The sequence below is a fragment of the Neodiprion fabricii genome, chromosome 7 (genome assembly GCF_021155785.1).
Source record: "Neodiprion fabricii isolate iyNeoFabr1 chromosome 7, iyNeoFabr1.1, whole genome shotgun sequence".
In the NCBI taxonomy this organism is placed as follows: domain Eukaryota; kingdom Metazoa; phylum Arthropoda; class Insecta; order Hymenoptera; family Diprionidae; genus Neodiprion; species Neodiprion fabricii.
The window spans coordinates 9,596,353-9,609,709 of NC_060245.1; the positions used below are offsets into that span (position 1 = coordinate 9,596,353).

Sequence of the window (13,357 nt, forward strand, 5' to 3'; positions counted from 1 at the left end):
TTTGTAACAATTTCGAACAATTATGGATTCACAAAAAATTCTAATCATTCCAAAGTTCAATTATGTTTCACCTGAAAGTGCAAAAAAATTCAGGATTTTGCATGGAATATGAAAAACAAAACAAAAGGAAACAAAAGGTGCCATCATAGTGGCTTCTATGACCAAAAGGGTTAAAACTTCTTCCATTCGAGGCATACTCCTCAGAGTATAATTTCAAACAACTATCTTAAATAATATTAAAAATCTAATTTGTAACTCAATTTATATCATTATCTTTATTCTTGAAGTAACCAAAAGTATCGAATTCAAAGTGTCAATCTTCCAAAATAACCTTTCATATTTTCAGAGTGTAATCATAAGTTAATAAACAATTCCATATAATAAAGACTTATCTTCCATTCCTTGCCGCTGCACAAAAATCATCCGCCACTGCCACTGACTGCTGATCCTGCATCTAGCTGAAGTCAAGGTAAATCACATATCAAATTATCCCTTTGTTTGCACACTTCCGTCACGACCCGTCGACTGCATATGGCATCAATCAGACCCCAGAAAATATTCGGCTTTGAATATCCAGCAACTATGAACTTTTTGAAAAAAAAGGTAGAATTACTTTTTGTGGTAAATTGATTAAACTTTAAGCTTGTACTGTCAGATTATCAAAAATAAAAAATGTAACAGTCTGAGAACGTGCTTGAAGTGGAACGTACTCCTCAGCGCTATTTAAGAACAAAGAAAAAATTGGAGTCAAAATGTCGGTGTGTGCAGACAAAGGGTTATATTATATCCATCAAGTTCCCTCTTGTAAATTACACATAAGGTTCCAACTATAATTTCATAACGCGGTTGGTTCACGTCTGTCCAGTGTACTTTAGTACTTAATCGATATTGGCAACTGAAAACTACTGATTGTACGTCGCAGTAAATTTTCGCAACATAATTTAGAATCTAATTCCTGAATTGTCCAGAAGTGTCCGTTGGAACGTCACAAGTCGTTCAGCGGATATCACAGTAAATAACATGTTTGCTTCGATGGTGCAGCGCATCCGCAGTAGCTAACACAAAGAAATAGGTCGTCACATTTGAACTATCGCCCTCTACGCCAGTCCCATCACCTTGGTACACGTGCCAGTTAAGTTGTATTTCAGTAATATTCATGTCAATATTATATTCTGTGACTGCAGTCAATGATTCGATTTTCACTAACTCTCATCGATGTAATACACAATATATCAACCATCTGTGCATGTGCAAATCAAAAAGTTCAGCAGCTTCGACTCCCAACTTTATTTTAAATGCGAAATTCTATTATTTCTTTAAAAAATATGATATAACACCATTTCAAAGCGGTAAAAAACAAACCATCGAAATATTAAAGTGTGACAATGACTGACTGAAACCTAGTTAGGAACAGTCGCAGTTGCATTTGGTCCAAGAGCTCCTGCTGCAGCTGGTTCTTCGGTGACAATGCGTCGATTCTTTTTTATTCGTTTCCATTCGCCATTTGTATAATTCATTTGAAAATGCGTTTCAACAAGCATGGAAACGGTGCTTCCATCAGCTTGGGTAACTTCTTCTATATTTTCCGACAGCATAACTGTAACTATGTTACCCAGCTTTGGGCAAGGATTATCTGAAAGAAGAGAAGATTAATAGTTAACCAAAAAAATGATTGGAGGATAAAAACTGCCAAACAAACAAACAAATTGTAGTTTGATGTGATTATTCATTAAAACATTTTATTCAAATTTACCTCTAGAACCGGCCATAAAACCAAGGATAACTGCTTTCTCTGGTCGGGTAACCTTATTTGCTGTTCGAAACATATCTTGGGCTTCGAGCATTTGTTCCCTCTGCAAGAAAGAATGTCAATACGTATTACGTTCGATCCATTTGTGTGCAGAAATTTAAATATCGGTTACAATGGAAGCATAATTTTTACCACCCATAGGGCAGTAGAAGTAACATTTCTTAACAGTAGTGTGGTATTAAGATGATGCTATAGTCAGCCTTCACCAACAGAATAAAATGACACTTTGTGACAATGACATACATTGTTCTGTTTTTGACTATTATCGAAGCACACGCAGCACTGATATAAACATGCCGCAATCAGCGCAATTCTTCATGCAATTCTGAACAAAAACATCCAGAAACTTTTGCGTTTTATGCGAGAATAAGACTGGAAAATGTATTACTAAAATAAAAGGTAATTTATTTGCAGGAATACATTTCTAAGAACCATTATGGCATAAAACAAAATTTGTATTTGTGTATTCTTATTTGGCATTGCACGCTACATATAGCACTTACTATAGCATAGTAAGTGATGTATAGACTTTTATAATAGTCCACATAAGTGTCATTTGACACGATCAGTAGAGGCGAACTATAGCATCCTCTCAAATACTTCTACCGTACAAATTTTTTCGATATCCAGAGGCGGTCGATCCCGATATCAGCTAACTTCGAAGATTACATGCTTATTCATTTTGATTGAGCTGAATGCCATCAGTAATTTGTATTCTTGTATGTAAGGTCCTTGTTGTTAGAGTGAAACCGTAATGGCAGTAACATGTTTGTTAGTGTTGATGAAACTGAATCAATGGCGAAGAAAAAGAAACAGAAAGATATCGAGTTGGAGACATTCATCACTATGGACCGATAACTGGTTATTAGACTGAACGTTAAAAAAAAAGTTTGTGCTCCCAGTTCAAAAACCTAAAGTTAACCTTGAAAAAAGAAGATCCTCCAAATTTCAATGTTCTATCTTAATATTAAGGTGTGCCGATAATTTTTTCAAGTTTTTTTTTTTTAATAAAATTTCAGTTTGTTTCAGAGCTTAATATTTTTTAATATGACAATGATTTGAAAAAAACAAACGGTAGAAAAGAAAATGTGGCATTGAAAATACTTTTTACTCAAACATTTTCAATTTTTCATGATGGAATATTCAACATGGCGTCCAAAAAAAATATATCCTAGAAATTATTCTTTAAATAATTGTAAGGAAGCCTAGAATAAAAAATTAACAAATCAAAATAGTAACTGAGTTCAGAAACCTTACTCGAGTGACTCGAGTATCGCTGTGTCTTTGTTTAATCTCATGTGTTAGACAGAGACAGTATGATATCAGAGTTCACTCAGGTAAGGTTTCTAAACTCAGCCCTGCGGTCACATGATTTATTATTCGTTACTATTTTGATTTGTTAATTTTTTATTCTAGGCTTCCTTACAATTTTTTAAGGAATAATTTCTAGGATATATTTTTTTGGAACGCCATGTTGAATATTCTATCATGAAAAACTGAAAATGTTTGAGTAAAAAGTATTTTCAATCCCAGATTTTTTTTTCTACCGTTTGATTTTTTTAAATTTGTCGTACCTGTGCATTCAGGTGTCATATGTGGTAACTCATGCATTGAATATTTTTAGTTTATCGACTTAGAATTTACAGAGATCTAAGCTTTCAAATCTTCACTACCACACAGTCAACTTTGAAATTGATTTGAACGTATACAAGGTTTCTGCAAATTGCTGTTACGCGTGCAGTGCACGTTCTAATGCTGCTGAAAAAGTGACAACACGAAGAAAAAAAATCATTTGAAAGAGACCGCTATTCTTCACTTTTTCTGAACAGGTTATGTCACGTGGCAACAGTTTTGTATTGAACTTGTGCGAATTGTTGAGCAATAGCATTTTCAACAAGTTTATAATTTGATAAAATATTTCGCCCAAAAAAAACTTTGTGAAAAAAACCCTCAGACACATGGCGCCCCACGCCATGGCGTGGTTGGTGTACTAGGTAAATTGGCCCTGCGTCTATATCACAAACAATCCCCCCCTCTGCCTCATTTTCATCCTCACACAAAAAAATAGTAACATGTCATCATGCAAAATGAGAAGATTGAACCTCAAAGAGGCTCAATCAACATCTTGGTTAGGCACAGATATAGATCCTGATTGCTGCTCGTCAGGTCTAACTATCCATTCCAATACAACAGTTCCTTTCAATAGTTGAAATAGCATTAAAAACAAAAGAAAGTAAATAAAAATTTGTCCTCAAAATCTTATCTAATTTTAATGATAATGTCTTATTTATAGTTAAAATGGTTAAAAATGAATTTATTATGATCGAACACTGTATGAAGCATATATATAAAATAAGAATGTTACCGTGAGAGACAATCCTTTTCTAGTATTAGCAGCTGCAGTCGCCGGTGGTGCCGTCGTTTGTATTCGAATTTGTGTTATAGTTTGAGTTGGTCTGACAATTTGTATATTGACAGGTGAACTTTCAAGAATAGTTGAAGGTGTTGGATTGACTACTGGCAATGTCGAACTTGCTGTTGCAGGTGCTATAGGCGTAGGAACTGGAACAACAAATATGACATATTTAAAATATAAAAATAAAAGAGATCTAACTCAGTAATTAATAAACTGCGAAATTTCTTATTTTCACTGGGAATTTTTTGTATGATAATACAATCCCTGATAATATCCTAAAAAAAATGTATATTTTTTTTCAATGACTCGTTTTCACCCTGTGAATCGTCAAATCTTTCTGAAAAAGTTTGCAAATAGTTTTCAAAAATCACTAATGTAATTGTTCAGTTTTTGATTTGAAACATTGAAAAAAAAATGAACAATCAAGTCTGAGATGACGAGGGTCTGCGAGTGGATGAGAATGAACTCATCCGTTACACAAACGGGTTCGTAGAGAATTTTTAGAATGCAAGTTTTTATACAATTTCAACATCAGGTTTAAAATACAGTAACAAACTCTGAACTATAACACGTAATATATCAATTGTCAGAATTTTCTATCCCAAAAATCAAATAATTCCATTTGTGATTTCTGAAAATTGACTTTTTTTGTAGGATAGTTTGAAAACTCATAGGCTAAACAAATTGGTTGAGGAGAGATTTTTATTTGGAAGGTTTTTTGGAAGAAGCCCAATCATGGAACGAATTCTTTGCAAAAATAAAAATATCGTTACTGAGTGTTTGCTGAATTCGCATTCGTTATTATGTGCACTGGTATAACCAAAAACTACCAAGTATTCGAACTTCCTGATTACACAAATAATTTCTTATCGATCGAAGGAGTAATTGAAAGTGAGAATAATAATATAGATGTATATATATCATAGTCTGAATAAGTATGAAATATCAAATGCTCATAGCTATAAAATCGCAAAAGTTGTGCAAAATGGATGGTGGTTTAAAAACTGATGTTGCTGAACTTCCTCTACTCACTCTGAAGGTCATAACAGAACGCTGACTTACTTGTTTGCGCTGCAATAGTTGCCACACCAGTTGTCGGTGTACTAATAGGTGTAGCGTATGGTTGCGTAGGTGCAACAGGGGTTGCAGGAGGATTTAAAGGTGCCAATCCCTGCGCATACTCTGGAGTGGCAGGTGTTTCCGGTGAGCTAGGTACTACCGTGGCAGCAGTTGCAGCAGCAGCTGCCTGAGCTTCGGCCGCCTTCTTTTGTTGCTCCTCTAACTCCAGCATACGTTTACGTTTTTTAGCTTGTGCATACCCTAGGGGTTGTTCATTTATATCCAAAAGCTTTATTCCACCATCTTTACGAATTCGACTTCCGATTGGTGTCCTATTAGACATTGATGGACTTGTCAGAGAAGGTGAGCGAAATCCACTGGTTGGAACTCTGCTGGGTATTCCTTTCAAAGGCGCTGGAAGGAACCGTGATTATTTTAATCTCTCAATATTTATATCAAAATCAGTGATTGAGGAAATGAACGTCATGTAGCACATACATCACAATATTGATGTAGGTCAATTATAACATGACATTTTTTTTTTTTAATATTTTTTGAGGTGTGAGCAGATTGAAAAGGTAATTTTAGTTCACTCTAGTAGTAAATGGTTGTGTCAGTAATTATTAAACCCTTGAATGTTGACTGACAAGGTCTTGTTGGAAAATAAGTACTACCTAGTACTTGAATATCTCAATTTTCGAAATTGCACTGACTTCAGTTTTAAATTAAACCACTTGAAAATTTAAAAATTTCAATTCTTTTCTCGAGGTTTCATTACATTAACACGTCGACTGCCAACTACGAGATATCTCATAGATTGTTTACTTGCCCAGGACGCCTACTACGAGTTATCTCGTAGTTGGCTTGCGCGAAGAGGTTTCTGCTACATAAGCCAACTACAAGATAATCCGTAACATATTTTTTTTGAAAACATTCATAACAATTTTTAATAATATAACATGATTAAATCAAATTGGCTCTTTAGACCAGAATCGTGAAAAATTCCGTGGCAATCAATGTGGTAAAGTTATGAACTTCAACCTTGTTACACAATGATAATCCAACTCGTGGTAGAAAGTGGAATTATTCACAAGAATAAGCATTGTACAAGTATTGACACAGCGTTAATATACCGATTTTGTGCAAACTCAACTCCTTCGATTCTGTTCTAGATATGCAAAATAGTAATTTTTCTTTTGACATTTAGTTCTAGTGGCATTACTAACTTGAACTTTGCAGTATTCGAACCATGAACAATAGCTTTGAATTAAAACTTTAAATATAGTGCTAAGCTGTTTTAAATTTATCTTTTTCTTCAGCTGTCTATTTGTTTGTAAAAAAAATTATAACAAGTGGCATAGTACGATTTTGTATTTGCCATTCGAATGAAGCAGTTATTTTTAAATGGAATTTCGATACATATTTATTTAAAAAGTCTCGGTAATTAAGCCTTTTTTGAATAATTTGACCTCTGTAAGATATGAATAAATCATGAGATCGTAATATTACTTAGGAACAAAATGTTATTCCAGACTTATGTTAAAAATGTGACGTTATTGAATTTATTAATAATTAAATTCCTATTTTAAACATCAACCCTGACTTTTGGGAAATAGACAAGAATTATTTGTGAAATATTAGAGTGTCAAAGTCGTCAACAATTTGAATTGACTGACATATATGCTGAAGGAGTCTGTTGTACACAAAAAGAGCTTAATTCTGAATGGTACTCTGATACTTTTTTCAAATCAGTCAAAAAATAAGCATGTTACGTTTCTGTGCAAAATAATAAAGTGAGCACACCGTTATATTACACAAAATTATATTACACAAAATTATTGTACACGATATGATTTTGTGTCGTAGCGTAGTAATGTAATGTAAGCAAAGTGTAACTTTATGAGATATAAGTTTGTGTGGTATAATTTTTGGGTATGATAATTCGGTGTTGTAGTCGAATTTCATCTAATGTCAGGTGTGTAGGAACAGTATGCTTTCAATGTGATTACTTTGGAGGACTTAATGTTACTCTTTGAATGGCAAAAGCCCAAAAAAAAATCAGAAAAAAAATTGTTACAGCTTATTAGTCATACAGCTAATGGCTTCAACGAAATACCTAAAATTCAGTATCATTTCAAGTATTAGTTGATAATTAATCTAATCTCACTTGTATCAGTCATTTTCCTGGGCATTCCACGACTTCGTACTGGCACAGTTGGGGCTGCACTTTTTTTCATATTACTAGCTGCATCTGCACTCTTTTGTAACAATTCCGCACGCAGAGCAGCACTCTTGGGTTTCCTCTTGAGTGTGAAATGCTTGATAGATGCTGGCTGCTGCCCAACGACTGATGTCAATGCTGTTTTATTCAAATAGTGGCATTCTAGCGGAAGCATAGCTGCATCACATTGTTTTTTTACCAACTTCCTCAGGTCATTGACTAGTTCACCAAATATTGGACGATGCTCATCAAGATCTGATATGTCAGTGTTCAATGAGCCTGTTGATGGAAATGTTTTCATCGCTTCAGACAGCATCGATACCCATAATTCATTGTCCAGTGATGCTACTTCGATGATTTCTTCCAACTCAATACGCCACTATTTTCAAAAAAAAATGCGTTTACTATGAGTATTGAAAATATCAAATCAGTGGGGTATTCGAAAACTGCTGAGGCCCATGGTACCATTGATTTTCAAATACATTTCATCAATTTCAGGCAGTTATAAAAAAAATTATAATTTTCCAAAATCGAAGCTGCGGCCGGTGAGTAGGGGAATTCAAAAAATCAGAAAAAAATTCGGAAATATTCCTATTTTCACCCCCGATATAACGCTACAAGTTTCATCAGAGAACGCGAAACTTTAACCCCGAAAAAAAATAATAAACTCTCCCGAATTGACGAAAACGTTGAATTTTCTAAGTTCGAAGCTGCGGCTGGTGACTAGAAATATTCAAAAAATTATGAAATAATTCAGAAATGTTCCTATTTTCACCCCCAATATAACGCTACAAGTTTCATTAGGGAAAGCGAGAAGATGACTGTGAACATCTGTGTTGAGTGCTGCAACTACTAATCGACAACTGCTAAATCGTCATTGTTTATCAGGAGCTCGTAACTGTCTTGCACATATTTTCACAAATTTCTATGTTTATCCGAGTATTGACACTACTTGACGTATGGTAGAACGTGAGAATCGAAATTTCCAGCTCGGGCGCCCCTGGCCCTTATTCGCCCCTGGATTTCGCAACCTGCGGCTGAAACCTGCAGCTAACTTCAGCGTCGTCCAATAACTGCATCGTTCATCTGATAGTTTCAGTTTTATACTCTGTTATCCGAATAGATGCAATATAAAAGTAACAACGTGTATGTTCGAACAGTAAAATAACTGCATGCAAGTTACGCGAGAGCCTTACAGGTAAAATTAGGACAAGTGTGAAATCGCTTACACAAATTTCGTCGCTTTTTGTAATTATATCATACACATAAGGTACAAATCAGAGGTTCCAAATTCTGAATGCTCATTCAAACGGTAATCCACTGAAGTTAAAATTAATATACATTGAGGAAAAAATCAATTTTGTGCAATTTCAGAATAACTTAAATAAAAAATTCATTATATGCTTGTATTTTACTCTACTACAGTTTCCTGAATTCCAAACAATCCTAAAGTTACAAAATAAGGATATTTCCTGAAACTGCATCCTTATAATAACGTTACTAAATTCAATCTCATAAAATTCAAGTAATTTACATCGTTCAAGTCTTCTTGGTACTTTTTCCCACAATTTAAATTATTTACTCATCAATTCATACTAATTGTGGAGAAAACTGTCATGCACACTGAAATCGTTTTGTGAAACAACTAATGTGATATACGGCTGTTAAGATTTTCATTCAAAAGATCGTTTGAAATTTAAAGCACATTACAAATTATACAACTCATGTCTGTTTCAGAGAGTTAGAATTAGTTACAATACTGAGGAGGGAGCAACTTCGTCGAGGCACATGAAATATTGGTGTGAGCAATATATACCTCGGTGTGACTCACATGCAGCCACTTCATCAATGAATTTCCATAGTATAAATAAACACTGTGTCTATTTGCACTACAGAGTGAACTTAGGCAGAATATGCTAAATATGCCAAATGATCGCATGTTAGTAATGTAATCGCATAAGTTTTTTCAAAACATCTGCGGTGTCCGAACAAATTTTCAAGTGAATGGAATATTTTGGAAATATCATCTCTGAGGGTGACAGACACCGAAAGCGTGTTTCAGACCTCTGGTATATGTTATGATTTTGGATAGTGATAGAATAATATGATTTATTGAAACTCTACCCGGGGTATAACAGAGATCTAACTTGATTTAGCCTTTATCACTCAATTTTGGCTTGCCACGGATAATCGTTCAGGCACTCAAATATTTTGCAAAACAGTTCGGGACAACTCAACACTTGGTAAGTCCGGAGTGTCCGTTGACGGTAGTGTGAGTAGACACTTTAATAAATGATATTATCATATACAAATCAAAATGGACATTTTCTCATTGTATAGAATATTTGCACTGACTGAACTGTTGCAAAACTGCAGAAGATTGGCTACCTTTTTCGCAGATAGTTTACACCAGAATTTTCATGCCTAGTAACGGGAAAACAGGAGATGTGGTATCTGGTTGAAGAACTACATTTTTGATACAAGTGACAGGCTGGATATGAGAAAAACCGTTGTGACAGATTAAATGAATTGATAAAAAAGATCATTGAACATGGATATCAAGTTCAATTGTGAAAATGGTAACAAAATATGAATACTTATCGACTATTTTATAATAACGATACATACTTCTTCGACATTGCGTCTTTGTAGGTGAAAGAAAGAAAGGAGTAGTTTGAGCTTAACTTGAGTTTGCAAATCCGGAAAGCAATCTTTTATGTTTCGCAAAACTTCGGCGTTTAATTGGGAACAAATTGAGCTGCCAGTCCAGCTATCATTTGACGTGCCGAGCTTATTATGAAGCCATAACGAAGTATCACTATCTCGCACGTTTGCCATATTGAAATTGTGTAATTAAATTCTGTATGGCCTGAGCCATGGTCTTACATACAGGTCTGAAAACTCTGGTGTTGGGGGGCGACTCACTTCTTGAATCCGCTTTCAATAATTCTTAGATTGGTCGCAAGGGTCGCTGTAACCTAGTACGGTCAGAGATGAGTAGGGAGATCTCCAACGCTCGGCTTTTCGTGATACCAGCTAAGTTGGATCGATAATGGGATCTCAACATTTACTATTGTTTTCGCAAGTTTTTAGTTTTCTTGGATCTTTGGATAACTTAAAAAAAAAGAATAAAATGGTATGAACTGTATTCAGGCCTTCTGGCATTCCTCTAAATTTCAGAAAAATTGAAATCCATTAATAATAGAGAAATTTATGACCGAACAAATAAATAGAAACTCCAATTCCGGCATGAGAAAAAAAAACTTGCTAGAAAAGTAGTAAATGTTGAGATCCCATTATCGTGTCGTGCTTACAAATCATATTCTTAATTATAAAATCAGTGTGAATTTTTTCAGAATTTTAAAAGAAGCTTTTTCGGAATTGGTTTTACAATTTTTTTCTATTTCAGTGGTAGCTAAAGAAATCTGCAAAAAATTCCGACACTGTTTTAAGTCAATTGAAACCGTGGTTGCAACATCATACTAAAGAATTATCAAAATCGAAGAGGGTGAGGTACATGGGTTGCAAATTTGACGCGGAATGCCCCATATACGATGTATATCTATTAGCATGGTCGTTAAACGGATTTTTTACGTTAATGGCTTCGAATATAAAAAAAACATCTCTAATTTTTTCAGATTTTCATTTCGAGCTCTTAGTGGCCTTATGAGATTTTCTTTTTAATTAGAAAAAAAAGTAATTTTATGATTTCCGGAATCTCGCCTATTGACAGTGGTCTCCGATAGGAAATATCCTCAGGATTAGGGAAAAAATAATTAAAGAAATCCCACCTGTGCGCAAAATTGTTAAGAATCGATTTGAATACCAAAAAATTAAGGAAATTTGGAAATTGAGGAAAATGTTTCCCCCCCCCAAAAAAAAAAAGAAAAAATTATCGAAAATGCGTACTATATTCTTGGGCACTAGAATGGAATTCCCCACACATCTTCCTATACAATCAAAAATAAAAACGTCTGACAATTCAAGGAAAATTAAATAAAGTATAAAATACGACTACAGCTCCTTCACTTTTTTTCTCTTCTTAATCTATAAAGTAAATAGATGATCGTCAAACCTGCCGGTTTTTCCATACTCGTAAAATAATTATGTAATTCACTTAGCATCTTGATACCTCGAGAGCTGCTGGCACTAAACTGAACACTGTGAAGTCTCTTAACTGGCTGCCGATATCGGAAAAGGAGAGGGGTCCATACATTGTTGCTACTGAAATAATTTTGTCGTTCCGATTTCGCATCTCTCAAAATTCTTAAGAAATGCTCGTCAAGACTGATATAAAATGGACGTTTTTTTTTAATAAGGAAAAGTTTTGACAGTAATGGAAAATAGAGATTACTAAAAACAAATGTATTGTTTTTTAATAACACCGGCCCAATTGAATTTTAAAAGGCTTATGGTTGAATAAACTTCAGATTTGGGTTTAGCGGACCAAAATGCATAAAAATCATACTTGGTCTACAGTTCCACAAATTTTTTTCTTAGCAAAACTGCCAATGTTTGGCGATTTTTATGGTTTATTGCAATTTACTCAAAATTTTGAGGGTGTACGGGCAAAACTGACTTCAGATTCGGATTCAGTGCGTCAAAATACATAAAGATAGGTAGGTCCGGTCAAAAGTACAGACCACTTTTTTTTTTTTTGTGGGCCGGTGTTATTAAAAAACAATACATTTGTTTTTAGTAATCTCTATTTTTCATAACTGTCAAAACTTTTCCTTATTAAAAAAGAGGCGCCAAAAACGGGGAACAAATCGATTCACTCTCGGCATTTTATTGTTTCAATTATTTGTTCTCTTCTGGGTTACCCCCACTACAAAAAGGGTGGGTTCAATAAAAAAAAAAAGCAAAAGGAAAGAAGGAAAAAATCGACCGGCTCAGGAAATTTTCTTTCTTTCATTTGTTTTTTCTCTCCGAAAATACAAAAACAAAAGCCGGGATTGAATTTAAAAAACAAAAAAAAAAATAAAAAGAGTGAACTGCGATCGAACCCGTGTCCCGCATCACTCCATCCTCATGTTTTTTTTTTTTTTGAGGAGGAAACCTATATTATTATTTATTTATTTAGATAAACAATAAATATACAATATTTACAATGTTGCACTTGTAATTATCTTAGTTTATGTAACTCCGGCCTAAATTTTAAGCTCAATCTAACATTTTGTTTTACATTAAGTGGTTAACTTATTTTTTAGTGTTTTGTTTAAGACTTGAATGCAGTATTATAGCAAAGGCAGCAGTAATTAACTTAAATACAGGAAAACTTCGCGCACAAACCTGTGATTGAAAATTCATCCTCATGTGGTATCCACTCAGCCACACCACAGCTACGTCCGCGAGCGCGCGTTTGCTCGGTATGTTTATGGAGCTTGCTTGGAATTCGCTGATGCTTCTCTGGAAGATTCAGTTTGAGAAAAAAAAAATTTCCCCCAACCACTTGCCCATTGCACATTTTGCATAAATGTTATCGAGCTGGCTTCGTATATTTTTCCATATACTGCGTGTACAAATATTCGAGAACACCAGGCGTCACATATTTTCATATCAATAAAAAAATAATATATGTTAAAAAAAAAAAAAAAAGTATTCGGACTGGGAATAGTTAATTAATTTGGTTCAGCGTCCGCTAATTGAATCCAAGATTTATCAAATCTGCAGATACTTTTATTCGCTGACATTCATAACTGAAACAAAAAAAATCCCAATTCTTGCATTCCTGAAAACATCTGCGCGAGCGGGGACAAGGATGCGATTGGCAACCACTTGCTCGAGCAACCGAGTGTATCTATATATACACGATTGTGGGCCACCTTCGGTGCATGGCCGCCTGGTGTCA

At 34.5% G+C, this 13,357-nt stretch overlaps 1 protein-coding gene across 2 annotated transcripts; it reads right to left on the reverse strand.

Annotated features, from left to right (window-relative positions):
• Positions 1-237: 237 nt before the first annotated feature.
• On the reverse strand, positions 238-10,368 carry LOC124187197 (negative elongation factor A). Of its 2 annotated transcripts, XM_046579558.1 has the most exons (7): positions 10,135-10,368; positions 7,453-7,885; positions 5,289-5,699; positions 4,176-4,372; positions 1,754-1,853; positions 1,363-1,633; positions 238-587 (listed from the first exon to the last, which is right to left on the reverse strand). In XM_046579558.1, the coding sequence occupies exons 1-6, from the start codon at positions 10,342-10,344 to the stop codon at positions 1,401-1,403; spliced, it is 1,584 nt and encodes a 527-aa protein (XP_046435514.1). In that variant the 5' UTR covers positions 10,345-10,368; the 3' UTR covers positions 238-587; positions 1,363-1,400. The 2 variants fall into 2 exon arrangements, with proteins under 2 accessions (XP_046435514.1, XP_046435513.1); XM_046579557.1 differs by lacking the exon at positions 238-587 and having other exon boundaries at positions 1,273-1,633.
• Positions 10,369-13,357: the final 2,989 nt, after the last annotated feature.

Bases quoted from the DNA above. Each gene is read 5' to 3' on its own strand.
- LOC124187197 (XM_046579558.1), bottom strand. From the start codon at position 10,344: ATGGCAAACGTGCGAGATAGTGATACTTCGTTATGGCTTCATAATAAG. The intron at 5,700-7,452 runs GTGAGATTAGAT...GGTTCCTTCCAG, and splicing joins CAGGAAAATGACTGATACAA to CGCCTTTGAAAGGAATACCC. The intron at 4,373-5,288 runs GTAAGTCAGCGT...TTGTTGTTCCAG, and splicing joins AACTATTGCAGCGCAAACAA to TTCCTACGCCTATAGCACCT.